At 71.0% G+C, this 13,637-nt stretch overlaps 1 protein-coding gene across 1 annotated transcript in view; it reads right to left on the reverse strand.

The window, feature by feature from the left end:
• Positions 1 to 560: 560 nt before the first annotated feature.
• SIN3B (SIN3 transcription regulator family member B) overlaps positions 561 to 13,637 on the reverse strand; it is a gene marked incomplete at its 3' end in the record, with an annotated part of 28,424 nt that continues 15,347 nt past the window's right edge. The window contains 13 exon segments of the mRNA XM_058292635.1: positions 561 to 1,282; positions 1,674 to 2,004; positions 2,006 to 2,142; positions 2,145 to 2,268; positions 2,348 to 2,531; positions 4,307 to 4,545; positions 6,583 to 6,615; positions 6,617 to 6,700; positions 7,274 to 7,484; positions 10,962 to 11,080; positions 11,334 to 11,423; positions 12,335 to 12,702; positions 12,773 to 12,896. Of these exon segments, the coding sequence (XP_058148618.1) occupies positions 561 to 1,282; positions 1,674 to 2,004; positions 2,006 to 2,142; positions 2,145 to 2,268; positions 2,348 to 2,531; positions 4,307 to 4,545; positions 6,583 to 6,615; positions 6,617 to 6,700; positions 7,274 to 7,484; positions 10,962 to 11,080; positions 11,334 to 11,423; positions 12,335 to 12,702; positions 12,773 to 12,896 (2,766 nt within the window).

Below are 13,637 nucleotides of genomic sequence, written 5' to 3' on the forward strand. Positions count from 1 at the left end.
ACCACGGCACGCCCCTCGCCTGCTGCAGCTGTGGATGTGGTCAGGACTTCCAAAAATGGGTGTTGGATTATGTTTGTGATCTGGGCTGTACCTGGGCGGGACTGAGTTACGACTGGGGCTTTGATTGGATGTCATTAGGGCATCAAGCCCCTGCCCACCAAGATAAAAGGCGGCAAAAGGCAGAGTGGGGGGTTTCTGATGTTGGAGTTTTGATGTCGGAGTTTGATGCTGAAGCCTTAAAACTGGAACCCGGGGAAGACAGCTCCCAGAGGAGAGAGAAGCCAGACTCTGGAAGGGAGGGACCCTGAGCCCAGAGAGAAGCCAGACCCTGGAAGGGGGGACCCTGAGCCCAGAGAGAAGCCAGACCCTGGAAGGAGGGACCCTGAGCCCAGAGAGAAGCGGACCCTGGAAGGGGGACCCCTGAGCCCAGAGAGAAGCCGGACCCTGGAAGGAGGGACCCTGAGCCCAGAGAGAAGCCAGACCCTGGAAGGGGGGACCCTGAGCCCAGAGAGAAGCCGGACCCTGGAAGGAGGGACCCTGAGCCCAGGGAGAAGCCAGACCCTGGATGACCCTGAGCCAGAGAGAAGCCGGACCCTGGAAGGGGGGACCCTGAGCCCAGAGAGAAGCCAGACCCTGGAAGGGGGGACCCTGAGCCCAGAGAGAAGCCGGACCCTGGAAGGGGGGACCCTGAGCCCAGAGAGAAGCCGGACCCTGGAAGGAGGGACCCTGAGCCCAGAGAGAAGCCAGACCCTGGAAGGGGGACCCTGAGCCCAGGAAGAAGCCAGACCCTGGAAGGAGGGACCCTGAGCCCAGAGAGAAGCCAGACCCTGGAAGGAGGGACCCTGAGCCCAGAGAGAAGCCAGACCCTGGAAGGAGGGAGCCTGAGCCCAGAGAGAAGCCGGACCCTGGAAGGAGGGACCCTGAGCCCAGGAAGCCTGGACCCACGCACACGTTGGCCGCCATCTTGCTCCAGATAGGCTTTGGTGAGGAAGGAACTTCCGCCTTACGACCTGGAGTTCGCAAGCCCCTACCCCAATAAACCCCCTTCCCGAGAGCAGCCTGCTTCCGGCGTCCTGCCTCGGCACCCAGCGCCCCCCCCCGCCCCGGCGCACCTGCCGGGCGACGCTCTGCACCAGCTTGTCCATGGTGAAGCCGATGTAGGCGTGGATGGTGAACATCTCGCGCAGCGTGTCCTCGTACTGCGTGGGCTCCACGCTGCCCTCCAGCAGGCTGCGCACCATGTCCAGGAAGGCGGGGTAGTACTCCTCCAGCTCCACCTCGCCTGCGGGGGCGCGGCGTGAGCCTGGGCGGGGGGCTGGCGGGCGCCTGCGCCTCGAGGCAAAGAGCAAGGAGGGCGGCCTCGGGTGTGCCTGCCCCTTGCCTGCGCGTCCGTGCGCCGAGGCCCGGGAACCCCTGGGATGGCGACACCGGCCCCGGAGGCCGCGCGGCCCCAGAGCCGCCCAGCCCTGCCGGCTTCCCTGAGAGACGCCAACTTGGGGCTCTGCCACCCCGCCCGCTGGGAGCCCCCCCGCCCCGTGGAGTGGGGACGCACCGGGACCCCTTCCCAGGAGCCGAGCTCCATCGCGCTCACGCACTGTGCGCGGTGTCCTGCCGGCGGCCGCCCCTCGGCCCCTGGCCCGCCCCGCGCCGCCCCGGGCCCCGCGCGCGCTCACTCGGCTGCTTGAGGCGCAGCTCCATGGCGGGGTCGGCGCCCTTCTCCCGCCGGCCGTCGCACAGCAGCTTCTCGCGCTCCTTTTCGGCGCGGTACTCCAGCAGCTGCTTCTGCGCCTGCCGGTAGAGCTTGAGCAGCCGCGAGCACAGCGTCTGGTGCAGGCGCAGGAAGAAGTACCAGTTGTTGTTGGCGAAGAACAGGCTGTAGACGTCGTCGGGGGGCCGGGGCTGCGGCTCTGGCGCCGCGCCCTCCCCGGGGGCGCCCTTGTCCTCGCCGGGGCCGCCCTGCGCCCCGGACGCCGGCCTCTTGCGCTCGCCGGTCCCCTGCGCCCGCGCCCCGGGGGCTGTCGCGGCCCTCGCCCGCCGCCTCCTCGGGCGCGCCCGGCTCTGGGCGCTGCGAGAAGAAGAGGCCGGGCACGAAGCGGCGCAGCAGGCGCTGGATGGCCGCCTGGTCCTCCTCCTGGATGGCCGCTGCCGCTCCACGTAGAAGCTGACCAGCGCCGCCGCGTCCTCCAGGATCTGCCGGTCCTCGTAGACGAAGACCAGGTGCGGCTCGCTGCCGGGGGCGCCGCGGCCCCCCGAGTGCTGCTCCTGGTGCTGCGGGGGGCACGGGGCGCTGGCGTCAGGCCGCGCTCCGGGGCGCCCCCCACCCACGGGCACGGACGCGGGGGCGCACCTCGTCGTAGACGCTCTCGATCTCGTTGAGCAGGCTCTTGGAGCGCAGCGCCTTGGTGTCGTTCTGCTTGAAGTTCACGGCCTGGTGGTCCAGCGACTTGAGGTACGCCTTCTCGTACTGCTCCCGCCACACCTTGTTGAAGCCCTGCTGCGCCTCGCGCCACTCCTCCTCCTTGGCCTTGAGCCTGCGCGGGGCCGCGCGCTCAGCGGGGGGGACCGGGCGCCCCGCAGCCTCGCGGCCACCCTTCCTGGCCCCGCCCCTGGCCTGCCTGGCCCGGCCCCTGCCACCCCTGCCGCCCGCCCTTGGCCCCGCCACCGCTCTGCCGCCCGCCCCGACCCCCAGCCCGCTCCCGCCCTGCCTGCTGCCCGGCCCAGCCCAGCCCTAGCCCCAGCCCCCTGGCCTGCCTGGCCCCGCCCCTGGCCTGCCTGGCCCCGCCCCCTGGCCTGCCTGCCCCGCCCCTGCCGCCCCTGCCGCCCCGCCTTGGCCCCGCCACCCGCTCTGCCGCCCGCCCCGACCCCCAGCCCGCTCCCGCCCTGCCTGCTGCCCGGCCCAGCCCAGCCCTAGCCCCGCCCCTGCCCTGCCTGGCCCCGCCCCTGCCCTGCCTGGCCCCGCCCCTGCCGCCCCTGCCGCCCCGCCCTTGGCCCCGCCACCGCTCTGCCGCCCGCCCCGACCCCCAGCCCGCTCCCGCCCTGCCTGCTGCCCGGCCCAGCCCTGCCTTAGCCCCGCCCCTGCCCTGCCTGGCCCCCGCCCCTGCCGCCCCCGCCCTTGGCCCCGCCACCGCTCTGCCGCCCGCCCCGACCCCCAGCCCGCTCCCGCCCTGCCTGCTGCCCGGCCCAGCCCAGCCCTAGCCCCGCCCCTGGCCTGCCTCGGCCCCGCCCCCTGCCCCACCCCTAGTCCCAACCCACCCTGGACCCGCCCTTGGCCCCGCCCCAGCCCCACCCCCTGGCCCCACCCCCAACCTGCCCAGCCCCTGCCTCCCAGCCCTGCCCCCCGCCCCCCACCCTGCCTGCCGCCCAGCCCCGCCCCCCGGCCCACCCCTGGCCCCACCCCCAACCTGCCCAGCCCCTGCCTCCCAGCCCTGCCCCCGCCCCCACCCTGCCTGCCGCCCAGCCCCGCCCCCGACCCACCCCTGGCCACCACCCCCGCTCTGCCTGCCACCGGCCCCCGCCCCAGCCCCGCCCCCAACCTGCCCAGCCCCTGCCTCCCTGCCCCGCCCTTGGCCCCGCCCCTGCTCTGCCTGCCGCCCGGCCCGCCCCCGGCCCGCCCTAGCCCCAACCCGGCCCCACCCCCGGCCCGCCCCTGCTCTGCCCGCCCCCGGCCCGCCCCTGCTCTGCCTGCCACCCGGCCCCACCCCCGGCCCGCCCCTGCTCTGCCCGCCCCCGGCCCGCCCCTGCTCTGCCTGCCACCCGGCCCCAACCCCCGGCCCGCCCCTGCTCTGCCCGCCCCCGGCCCGCCCCTGCTCTGCCTGCCACCCGGCCCCACCCCCGGCCCGCCCCTGCTCTGCCCGCCCCCGGCCCGCCCCTGCTCTGCCTGCCACCCCGGCCCCACCCCCGGCCCGCCCCTGCTCTGCCCGCCCCCCGGCCCGCCCCTGCTCTGCCTGCCACCCGGCCCCACCCCCCGGCCCGCCCCTGCTCTGCCCGCCCCCGGCCCGCCCCTGCTCTGCCTGCCACCCGGCCCCACCCCCGGCCCGCCCCTGCTCTGCCCGCCCCCCGGCCGCCCCTGCTCTGCCTGCCTCCCGGCCCCACCCCCCGGCCCCGCCCCTGCTCTGCCTGCCGCCCGGCCCCGCCCCTGGCCCCGCCCTAGCCCCAACCCGCCCCCACCCCCTGGCCCCGCCCCCAACCTGCCCAGCCCCGCCCTAGCCCCGCCCCGTCCTGGCCCCGCCCCCCGCTCTGCCTGCCGCCCGGCCCCACCCCCCGCCACGCGCCCCGCCTCCCCCACCGCACCCCCGCGCCCGCGCACCGCTTCAGCACCACGGGGACGGCCGTGCCCGGGTTCTTCTTGAGGCTCTCGACGACCTCGGGCGCCTTGTCGCCGTAGATGCGGCAGACGGCGCGCCGCTGGATCACCTCGGACGTGCCCCCCAGGCAGTCGTCCAGGCGGAACTTGTCCTGGTCCTCGGGCGACATGCGCGACAGCTTCTTCTGCACGCTCTCCAGCACGCGGATGGTGGCCAGGTTGGTCTCCAGCACCACGTCCAGCTGCGGGCGGCGCGGGGGGCGTCAGGGCAGGGGGCAGGGGCGTCAGGGCGGCGGGGCCCACGGCGGGCAGCGGGGGTCCTGCCACCAGACGGCCCCCACGGGACGCCCCGGGGCCGGGCGGGACCTGGCCGTGGCGGCCCGGTGGCCCCAGGGACAGCGCTGGGGGCAGCTGGAGGGGCTCCGCGGCCGGTGCCTCACCAGGGCACACCTGGCTGCTTCCAGGAGGACCCCGAGGCCGGGCACGGGGCAGTGCGGGGTCCATGAGGGGCCATCCAGCCTCCACCGCGGAGCGGGACGTGCAGAGCCCGGGGGACTGAGAGCGCAGGGGTCAGCGCACGCGAGTGCACGCGTGTACACACGGAACACACCCACACACCTGTACTCAATGCCCCCCACGTGCTCCTGCAAATACTCATGGGCTCACACTAACACGTCCACACGTGTTTTCACACGTGCTCCTCCACACGGCCGTGCTCACACACACGGACTCACGCTAACACGTCCACACACGAACTCACAATGACCCACGTGCTCGCGCTAACACGCCCGGACCCTGCACTCACGCGCTCCCCCATGTGCTCACGCTAACACTCATGGACTCACGTAACACGCCCACACGTGTACTCACACACGCTCCCCCACGTGGCCATGCCAACACACATGGACTCACGTTAACACGTCCATACACATGTACTCACACACGCTGACCTACGTGGACCCACATGTGCCCCCCTGTACCCACGCTCACATCTTCAACACACCAACATGCTTCCACATGCCAACACGCACGTGCCCTCCCGTGTACACACAAACGCCTGTGTACTGGCGCGCACACACGTGCCCTCTCACACCCGCCAGCGCTTGCACGCTCCCGGGCGCACACCACGAGCACAGGGGCGACCGCAGGAGCCTGGCCGCGACGGCGGACGCCCTGCCGGGGCTGGGTGAGGAGCAGCAGCTCTGGGACGCCTCCCGGGGGGCCGGCCGGGCCCCTCAGTCCCTGCGCTGCTGCCCGCCACCCTCGCCATCAAAACGCCAATTTTGAAAAATGTGGCTGGTGGAGAAAAAGGAGCAGCCCCAGAGGTCGGCTGACCCAGGTGCTTTCCGGAATTTTCCCTGCTGTACCCCTGGGACCCTGGTGCTCGGAGGAGCCTGGGAAGATGACGTTCCCAGAGAAGACGGACAAGCGGCCCACGGGCGCATTAGAAGGGGCCCGTGCCAGCACCTGCCAGGAAACGCAAACTGAAAGCAGGTGCGGCCGGGGTCGCCCGGCGGGTGCGTCTGCGGGAGACGTGCGGCCACGGGAGACAGGGGTCGCCCGGCGGGGCGGCTGCGGGAGATGGGGGGCGCGGTGGGCTGGGGCCCAGGCACCCGCAGGTGGAGAGCGGAGCAGCCGCGGACCCACGGCAAGGCTGGCGCAGAGTCGCCGCACGGCTCAGCGAATCCTCTCCCGGGAGGAAGCCCCCGAGAGCCGCAGGCAGGGGGGACGGCCCCCCGGCCCCCCATCCACAGGCCGGAGGCAGACGCGGCCCCAGCGCCCGCGGGCAGGCGGAAGGCCGAGCCCGGGAAGGGGAACGCGGCCCGGCCACGCTGCCGCCTGGGCCCTGGGAAGCGCGACGGGTGGGGGGGGCCAGCAAGGGAAGTGGGCGCCCTGCGTCCCCTGGCAGGAAACATCTAGAACACACCGACACAGACGGAGGAAACCGACAGGCGCCGGGGCGCGGTGGCCATGTAAGTGGCCGCTTCCCGGGCATGGGTTCCTGTTTGACGGGGAAGGAACCTTCCGGAACGGACGGGGTAAAGGGGCGCGACGCTGTGGGTGGACTCGGGCCGCTGCACGGACACGTGGACGCGGTCGGGTGTCTCTGGGGGCGGTGTGCAGGGAGCGCGGTCGCGCTTCAGGGAGCCTGCCGGCACGTGCGCGAGGTGACAAGGATCGAGGGGAAGGACAGCGGGGGGGGGGGGGACGGCAGAGGTCACGGGGGAGGGCGGAGGTCAAGGGGCAGGTCAGGGGGCGGGGCAGCGGGCAGCATTCACCTCGAAGCGCTCGTCCTCGCAGCGGTGCAGCTGCCTCCTCGTAGAGCGTCTTCTTGGAGCTGACGAAGGTGGAGTCTTCCGACCACGACGGGAAGGACACCCAGGTGTCGTTCAGCACCTGCGCCGCGGGGCGGGGCGGCGTCGGCGTGATGGGCCAGCCGCGGCCCCACGCCCCCCGCGGCCGCTGGGACCCCGCCACCAGCCGGACGCCCCCGTCGGCCGCCGCGGCCCGCCGCCGTGACCTCACAGGCGACGGCGTCACGACACGGGGCACGACGTGAGGCCGGCAAACGTTCCCCTGGTCGAGGGCCAGCTGCGGGCCCCCGCCGTCGCTGCTGTGGGGCGTGAACGCAGCCGCGGACGCCCCGTCAGGGAACGGGCACGGCCGCGTGCCAAGGAAACTTTCACGGGCAAATAAAAGCAGAGCTGGTGGTGGGCTGGGTTCAGGGAGCTCCTGCCTTCTGGAAACGCCGGGGTGACATTTCCACCACCCCGGGAACATGTCCAGGGGTCCAGGGATAATGCTGGACGGGAACACACTGAGGCCGTGCGCCCGGGGCGGAGCTGGCCTCGGCAGAAAGGAGCAAACGCAGAACGGGGAGCACGGCACACGCGGCCGCGGGGGTCTGAGCGCGCCCTCTGTCCCCGGGCCTGCGGGTGTGCGGTGGCGGCGCGGGCGGCCCCCGCGCACCTCCTTGCAGATGGCGGTCCGCCCGCTGCACCTGGGCTGCTGGTAGGTCTTGGGCAGCGCCCGGTAGCTGGACCCGATGCGCTTGCAGGACGCGTAGTCCACCTCCCGGCCGAGCCCGTCGCCCGCGCGCGCTCGCTCGCGGGGGGGTGCCAGCGCCAGCTCCTTCACCCCCAGGAAGGACTTGAACTGCGCGAAGAGTTCCGGGAATTTCCTTTGGGGAGAGAGGCGGGGCGGTGAGGGGGGCGGCCGGGGCTGCGGGCCTTGGGGTGCCCCTGCCCCCGCCCCGGCCCTGGGGAGGGTCTCGGCCCACTGCTGAGGGGGGTGCCTGGCGTCGGGTCTTCCTTGGCAGGAGGAGGCCGCCCCCAGCCCCGCCCAGTGAGGACAGCCACAGACGGACAGAGGGACACGAATCGGCGACGTGGGCGGGGCCTGGCCGCGGAGACGCACCAGCCGCCGGCGGGAAGGACGCGCCGCCGCAGGCGACAGCAGCCGAGGCTCGAAGGCGGCGCCGAGCCCAGGGCCCCGTGCCGTGTGGTCCCGTCTGCAGGGAAAGCACGGGCCGGGCTGCGCGGGGCCTGCTAGGGGGCCGGGGCTCCTCTGCGGGGGAGGAGAATGTTTCCAGAACCTGACGGACGGGGTGGGGGCCCCGCACAGAACGCGTTCCCGGGGGCTGAACCGCTCGTTTTAAAGCAGCTGACGTCACGGGGCGTGGACTTAATTTATCCTGGTAAACGGAGGACACGCGCAGCCGTGCAGAGGGGCCACCACCACGCGCCACCGTGCGCCGCTCGCTCACCCCCTGGATGGGCCCCGTGCGCTTCCGGAAGCACCTCTATGCCCCCTTGCCGCCCCGTTCTCCGGCTCCTCCTGGTGTGCTGGGCGCCCCCTCCCCGGCTGGCAGCCGGCCTCTGGCTGTGTGACCACCCAGCCCCACATCAGACGCCCGGATGCTTCCACGTGGCCCCGGCTCTGGGCCTGCCCTTCAAGGCGGCGTCGGAGCAATTGAAAGCGCAGCCCTGACGGGCCATGCGGCCCGGGCCGCGCCTTCCAAGCCAGACGAGGCCCGGGGGCTTGACCGCAGCGCCGTCCAGAGGGAGAAAGTGGAGGCAAGTGTCAGTCGTCAGAGCCCTAAGACACGGGCCACGCGGCACCTGAGGGAGGCTGTGCGACGCGGCGTTAGAGACGGAGGCGCCAGAGGACGGAAACAACCCAAGTGTCCACCCGCCAAGGAATGGACACACAAAATGAGGTATATGCACACGACGGAGTACTACGCTGCAGTGAGAAGAAATGAAATTGGACACATGTGGTAACATGGATGAGTCTTGAAACGTTATCCCAAGCGAAGTAAGCCAGACGCAAAAGGACAAATACTGCAACGTCTCATTAATATGAACTAAACACCAATAATAAACACATGGAATCAAAACCTAGAATATAGGTTATTAGGAGATAAGAGGCAGGTACAGAAGAACTATGGAGACTTAATGCATGTACAAGTTTTAATTAGCTTGACTGTAAAAGTGTGGAGATGGATAGAGTTGATAGGAACACATTATAGTGAGCAGCAAGTAGTTTACAAACGGGACTGTAACTGAAAAAAGTAATCTGGGGAAGTAAATGTCAGTAGAAAGTTAAAGAATAATCTAGGGACTGAATAACACAGTGAACCCAGAGGCGGTTGTGGCTAAGGGTACAAATGCAAGAGAGTCCTTCTGTGAGCTAGAGCAGATGTACATCACTACTGCAGGGTGATGGGAATAGGGAGAAACACGGGAAAATGACAACTGGTGTGACCCATACACTGCGGTTAACAGCAACGCTGTAATATTCCTGCTTCAGCGTCAAAGCTGTCCTGTGTTGATAATGGAGGTGTACGGAAAAAGTGTGCCAAATGCATGCTAGAGGTCGTGATAGGCGGTCACAGTCTGATGATATTATCATCTGTAACAAATGTTCTGCTGGGGTGTGGAGTTGTGTGAGAAATCTACACATCTGCATGATTGTTTTGCAAGTTCACAATATCTGTAACAGAAATATATTTTTTAAAAAAATAGTAGGGGTTGGGGGGAAAATAGGCCAAATGTAAGGTAAGGGCTGTAGTTGGTAGTAATATTTTGACGTTGCTCTTGCATAGTTTGTAACAAATGGTTTACAGCGATGTAAAGTGTTGGTGGAGGAGTGATGTACGAGACCCTTGTGTGATGTTAAGTATGCACAGTTTTTAGGTTCACAATCTTTACTATACACTTACTGTCTATGCATGTTCATGTATGAATGGTACACTTCAGTAAAAAAAAACCAAGAAAACAGTGGCACCAGGAAGTGAATGTGGCTCAAGCGGCTGAGCTCCCCGCCTACCACGTGGGAGGTAATGGATTTGTTTCCCGGTGCCTCTTGGAGAAGACGAGCAAGACAGCGAGCCAGTGTGAATGGCTGGTATGGCGAGCTGACGCAACAAGGCGACGCAACAAGGAGACACAAAGAAGAAAGACAACGAAAGACACAACAAACCAAGGAACGGAGGTGGCTAAAGCGATTGAGCACCTCTCCCACATGGGAGGTCCCATGTTCGGTTCCCGGTGCCTCCTAAAAAGGTGAGCAGACATGGAGAGCACACAGCAAGTGGACAGAGAGAGCAGACAGCGAGCGCAAAACACCGGGGGAGGAGGGATAACTGAAAATAAATCTTAAAAAAATAATAAGGAAAAAAAAAAAACGGTGGTGTGGACTCACGTGACAGGGAAAGACATCAATGAAAGTGTGACGTTTAGGAAAAAGCGGAGGCCGCGGCCTGTCATGGCATGAGCCTGGGAAGTCGCGCTCAGCGGCGCTCGGAGGCTGGGCCGCCCTGGGCCCTGTGTCCCACCTGCCTCGGCCCACTCAGGACAGGACTGAGGGAGGCACCGAGTCCCGACGATCACGCAGGAGCCCGCGGGCTCGCGGCGCTGGAGGACAAGCCTCCCAGGCGCCTGGGGGGGAGCCCCCTGCTACAGGAAGGGCGGGGCCAGCGCCCACGGGGCGTCTCGCGTGGGCTCCGCAGCCCTCGCCGGGCGACTCCCAGCCGGCAGGGCGCGGTGAACACGCCCTCCACCCACTCACGCCTGCCCACGGCAGGTGCCGTCGAGGGCCTCCCGGAGAGCCCGGCCCCCCGAAACCCCATGGGGGCAGGTACGAGCCTGTGGCGCAGCCAGGGCGGGCGGCTCGGCCCAACTCGGGCCGGGGCTGCGAGGGCGCACACGTGGCTCCACCCGCCTCCGTGCCCCCGCACGCGCGCCCGTCGGGGTAGCAGGCTCCGTGGCCGCACCTCCCCGTGCCCGCGGGTGGACCGGCCGACCCCAGGCGGCGGCTGGAAGCCCCGTGCACCAGCTTCCTGTCGCGGGCGTGCCGGGACGAGGGCAGGCGGTGCCCGGCTGAGGAGGTCCTCGCGGGCCCCGCGGCTGGCGCTGGCACGGGTGACAGCGCTGCACGCCCACCCGGGGGCAAAAGTGGGGAAACCGAGAGGACGGGCGGGCTGGACCCGCGCCGTGCCCACCGCGACGCGGACCTCGCTGCCCGCGGGAGGCCGACCCGGGCCGTCCTCCCCACGCACGTGACGGTCTCCAGAACGTTCCGGCAGGAGAGCCAGGCCCGAGCCAGCAGAGTGGCCACGGCCGCGGGGGCGCAGGGGCGCGGGGGCGCCGCTCACCCGAGGAAGGGGCTGACCAGCTGCAGCAGCTCCGAGCCGGACACGAGCTCCTGGTTGAAGAGCGCGATGCAGCGAAGGAAGTTCTCATACACCTCCTGGCTCCGCAGCACCCGGCGCACCTGCGGGCGCGGGGCGGGGGGCGTCAAGGGCGGGCAGAGGGCGCAGCGTCCTTGACGCCACGCGCCGAGGGGCCAGGGGCCTCCTGCAGGAACACAGCCGCCCACGGGCGCCCAGGCTCGCCCCCCACCCCGCCCACGGGCGCCCAGGCTCGCCCCCCGCCCTGCCCACGGGTGCCCACACTTGCCCCTCCCCCGCTCCCACGCCCCCGCCCACGGGCGCCCAGGCTCGCCCCCCGCCCCGCCCCCCGCTCACCTTGTCGAAGAAGGAGAACTCCTGCAGGGTGCCGTACCGGCCCACGGCCGCGATGGACAAGTCTTTGGGGCCGCGCAGCTTCATCTTCTTCTGCGGGGAGAGCGGCGTGGGCAGAGGCTCTGCGCGCGGGAGGCCAAGCGCGCCCTCGCCAGGCCCAGCGCGGGCCCCCAGCCGTGCGGCCCCCCAGCCGTGCGGCCCCCAGCCGTGCGGGCGGCGCAGGGGGAGCTCTGGGCGGGCGCCGCGGTCAGGGCTCGGAGGACGGGAGCGCCCTGGGGACGCGGCCGTGGGGGCGCGGGCGGCCTCGGGAGCGCGCTGCGATTCTCGAGGGGAGGCCCGGCCCTGCCCGGCTGCGCTGCCCGCCCCACGCCTCGGGGTGGCCTTGGGCCTGCCGGGCGCCTCGGGAGAACGCTGGGGGGACGCTGAGGCCTGGCCGCGGGGCGCAGGCGGGGGCCGTCCATCCCGACCCGAGGAACCGCGGCTCGGGGCCAGGGTCTCCTGACAGCGGCAGGGCCCGGGGGCAGCCCCCAGCCCGCCTCGCCCCCGGGACCCCGTGTGGCTGTGCCATGCCCCTCCCCCACCCGGGACCCCCAGCAGGCAGGGACGCGAGGCCCGTGACCCCCGCTGACCACCTCAGGGGGCCCCACTCGTCTGTCCTGGCTCTGGGGACCGGGTCGTGACACGGGCGGCCACCACCTGCGGGCAGGACGTGCCGGGTGGACATGCGGGCGGGAAGCGAGACCGCCCTGGCCGGCCGGGACGTGGAGGGACCCCCATGTCGTCCCCCCACCACCCCTTGTGCTTGACGGATGGGGAAACCGAGGCCTGGGCAGGCCGGCTCCCCTCCTAGAGCCGGCGCCTGCGGCCGGCGGTGACTCCAGCGGCCCCGCGTGGGCTGCGCTTGGCTGCGCGGTTGGCGCACCCACCCCCGCTTCTCCACGGGCCACTGGGGGCTGCACCGTGTCCCTGAAGGACACGCTTCAGCCGGGCCCGGGACCCCTCACGCCACTGCTGCCCTCGTTGGCTTGGAGCAGGCGGCCGCGCCAACCTGCCGAGATGGGCGCCTGCGCCACCTGTGCCGGGACAGCGCAGCGAGGGGCCGTCCCGGGGGTCTTGGCGCGCAGCCCTGCCGGTGCCTCGAGCTCTGGACGCCCATCTCCAGGCCTGGAAACAAGCCCGTTGCTCCTGTGGTTTCGAGCGGCCCCCGTCTCAGCGCTTTGCCGCAGCCTCCCCAGGAAGCCGACCGCGCCCGCGGCCAGGGCGCCCGGGCACCCCTGGACGGGGAGCAGCCGGCGCCACGGAGCTCGGGGCAGGCGCTGGGTCTCCACCGGCAATCCCCCCACGGCGCTGCTGGGGGGCCCGCTCCCACTGGCTGCAGTGTCACCCCGGGGGCGGCTGGGGCTGGGGGGTGCTGGCCGCCCTCGCCCCCCTGGGGCGGTTACCTTGGCGGGCCCCGACACGGGGGCGCAGCAGCGAGGGCCGGGCGCGCTTCTTGCCGTGCTCCAGGCTCCGGTCGTGCTCGCTCTTCTGGGCGCTGGGCGCCTCGCACGGCCCGTTGCCTGTGAACTGGGCGCGGGGGCCGTCGGCCGGGGCGGCAGCGGGAGACGCCGCGGGGGCCGGGGCCGCCCCTGGACGGGAGCGGGGGCACCCGAGGGGACGGCCCGAGGGGCCGGGGCGCCCCAGCCGGCAGGGCGGGGTGTGGCCTGGCGTCGCGAGGGGTAGGCCCCCGGGGCCAAGGCCCAGCCTCCGCCTCCCCGGGCAGCAGGGGCCAGCGTGCGCGTGCAGGGGAGTTGGCGGGGGACGGGAGTGTGTTGGGGACACTGAGCGAACGAGGCGGCTTGCCACGACGCCCGGGGCTGGCGCTGGACCCGAGCGGCAGGGCTGGGGGGCCGCGGGCTTGGCCGGAAGGGGTGCGCTCCCCGTGCCCGTGGGGGATTCCGGGGGCCCCGGGACAGGGACCACTCTGGGGGCAGCACGGCCGAGACGACCCGCTCTGGGCTCTGTGGCCCCAGAGCACAAGGCCGGCGGCTGGTTCCGGCTGGGAGGACACTGGGGACACCGGGCGGGCTGGAAGGGGGTCCAGCCCCCCCAACCTGGGCTCCGCGCCCCAGGCCGGCACAGAGCACCCCCTCCCGATCCGGGGGCCGAGAAGCCGCTCCGGGTGGGGTCGGGACCCAGGGGTGGGGGGGCCCCAGAAGGCGTGCCATCCTGCCCAGGCCTCAGCGCACCCAGGCCCCTCCCGGGCCCCATCTCCGCGCGGGGACGGACGCGGGCGGGGCGTCGAGGGCGGGGGAAGCGGGGCCCCCC

The sequence above is a fragment of the Dasypus novemcinctus genome, unplaced genomic scaffold (assembly GCF_030445035.2).
Source record: "Dasypus novemcinctus isolate mDasNov1 unplaced genomic scaffold, mDasNov1.1.hap2 scaffold_174, whole genome shotgun sequence".
Lineage (NCBI taxonomy): Eukaryota > Metazoa > Chordata > Mammalia > Cingulata > Dasypodidae > Dasypus > Dasypus novemcinctus.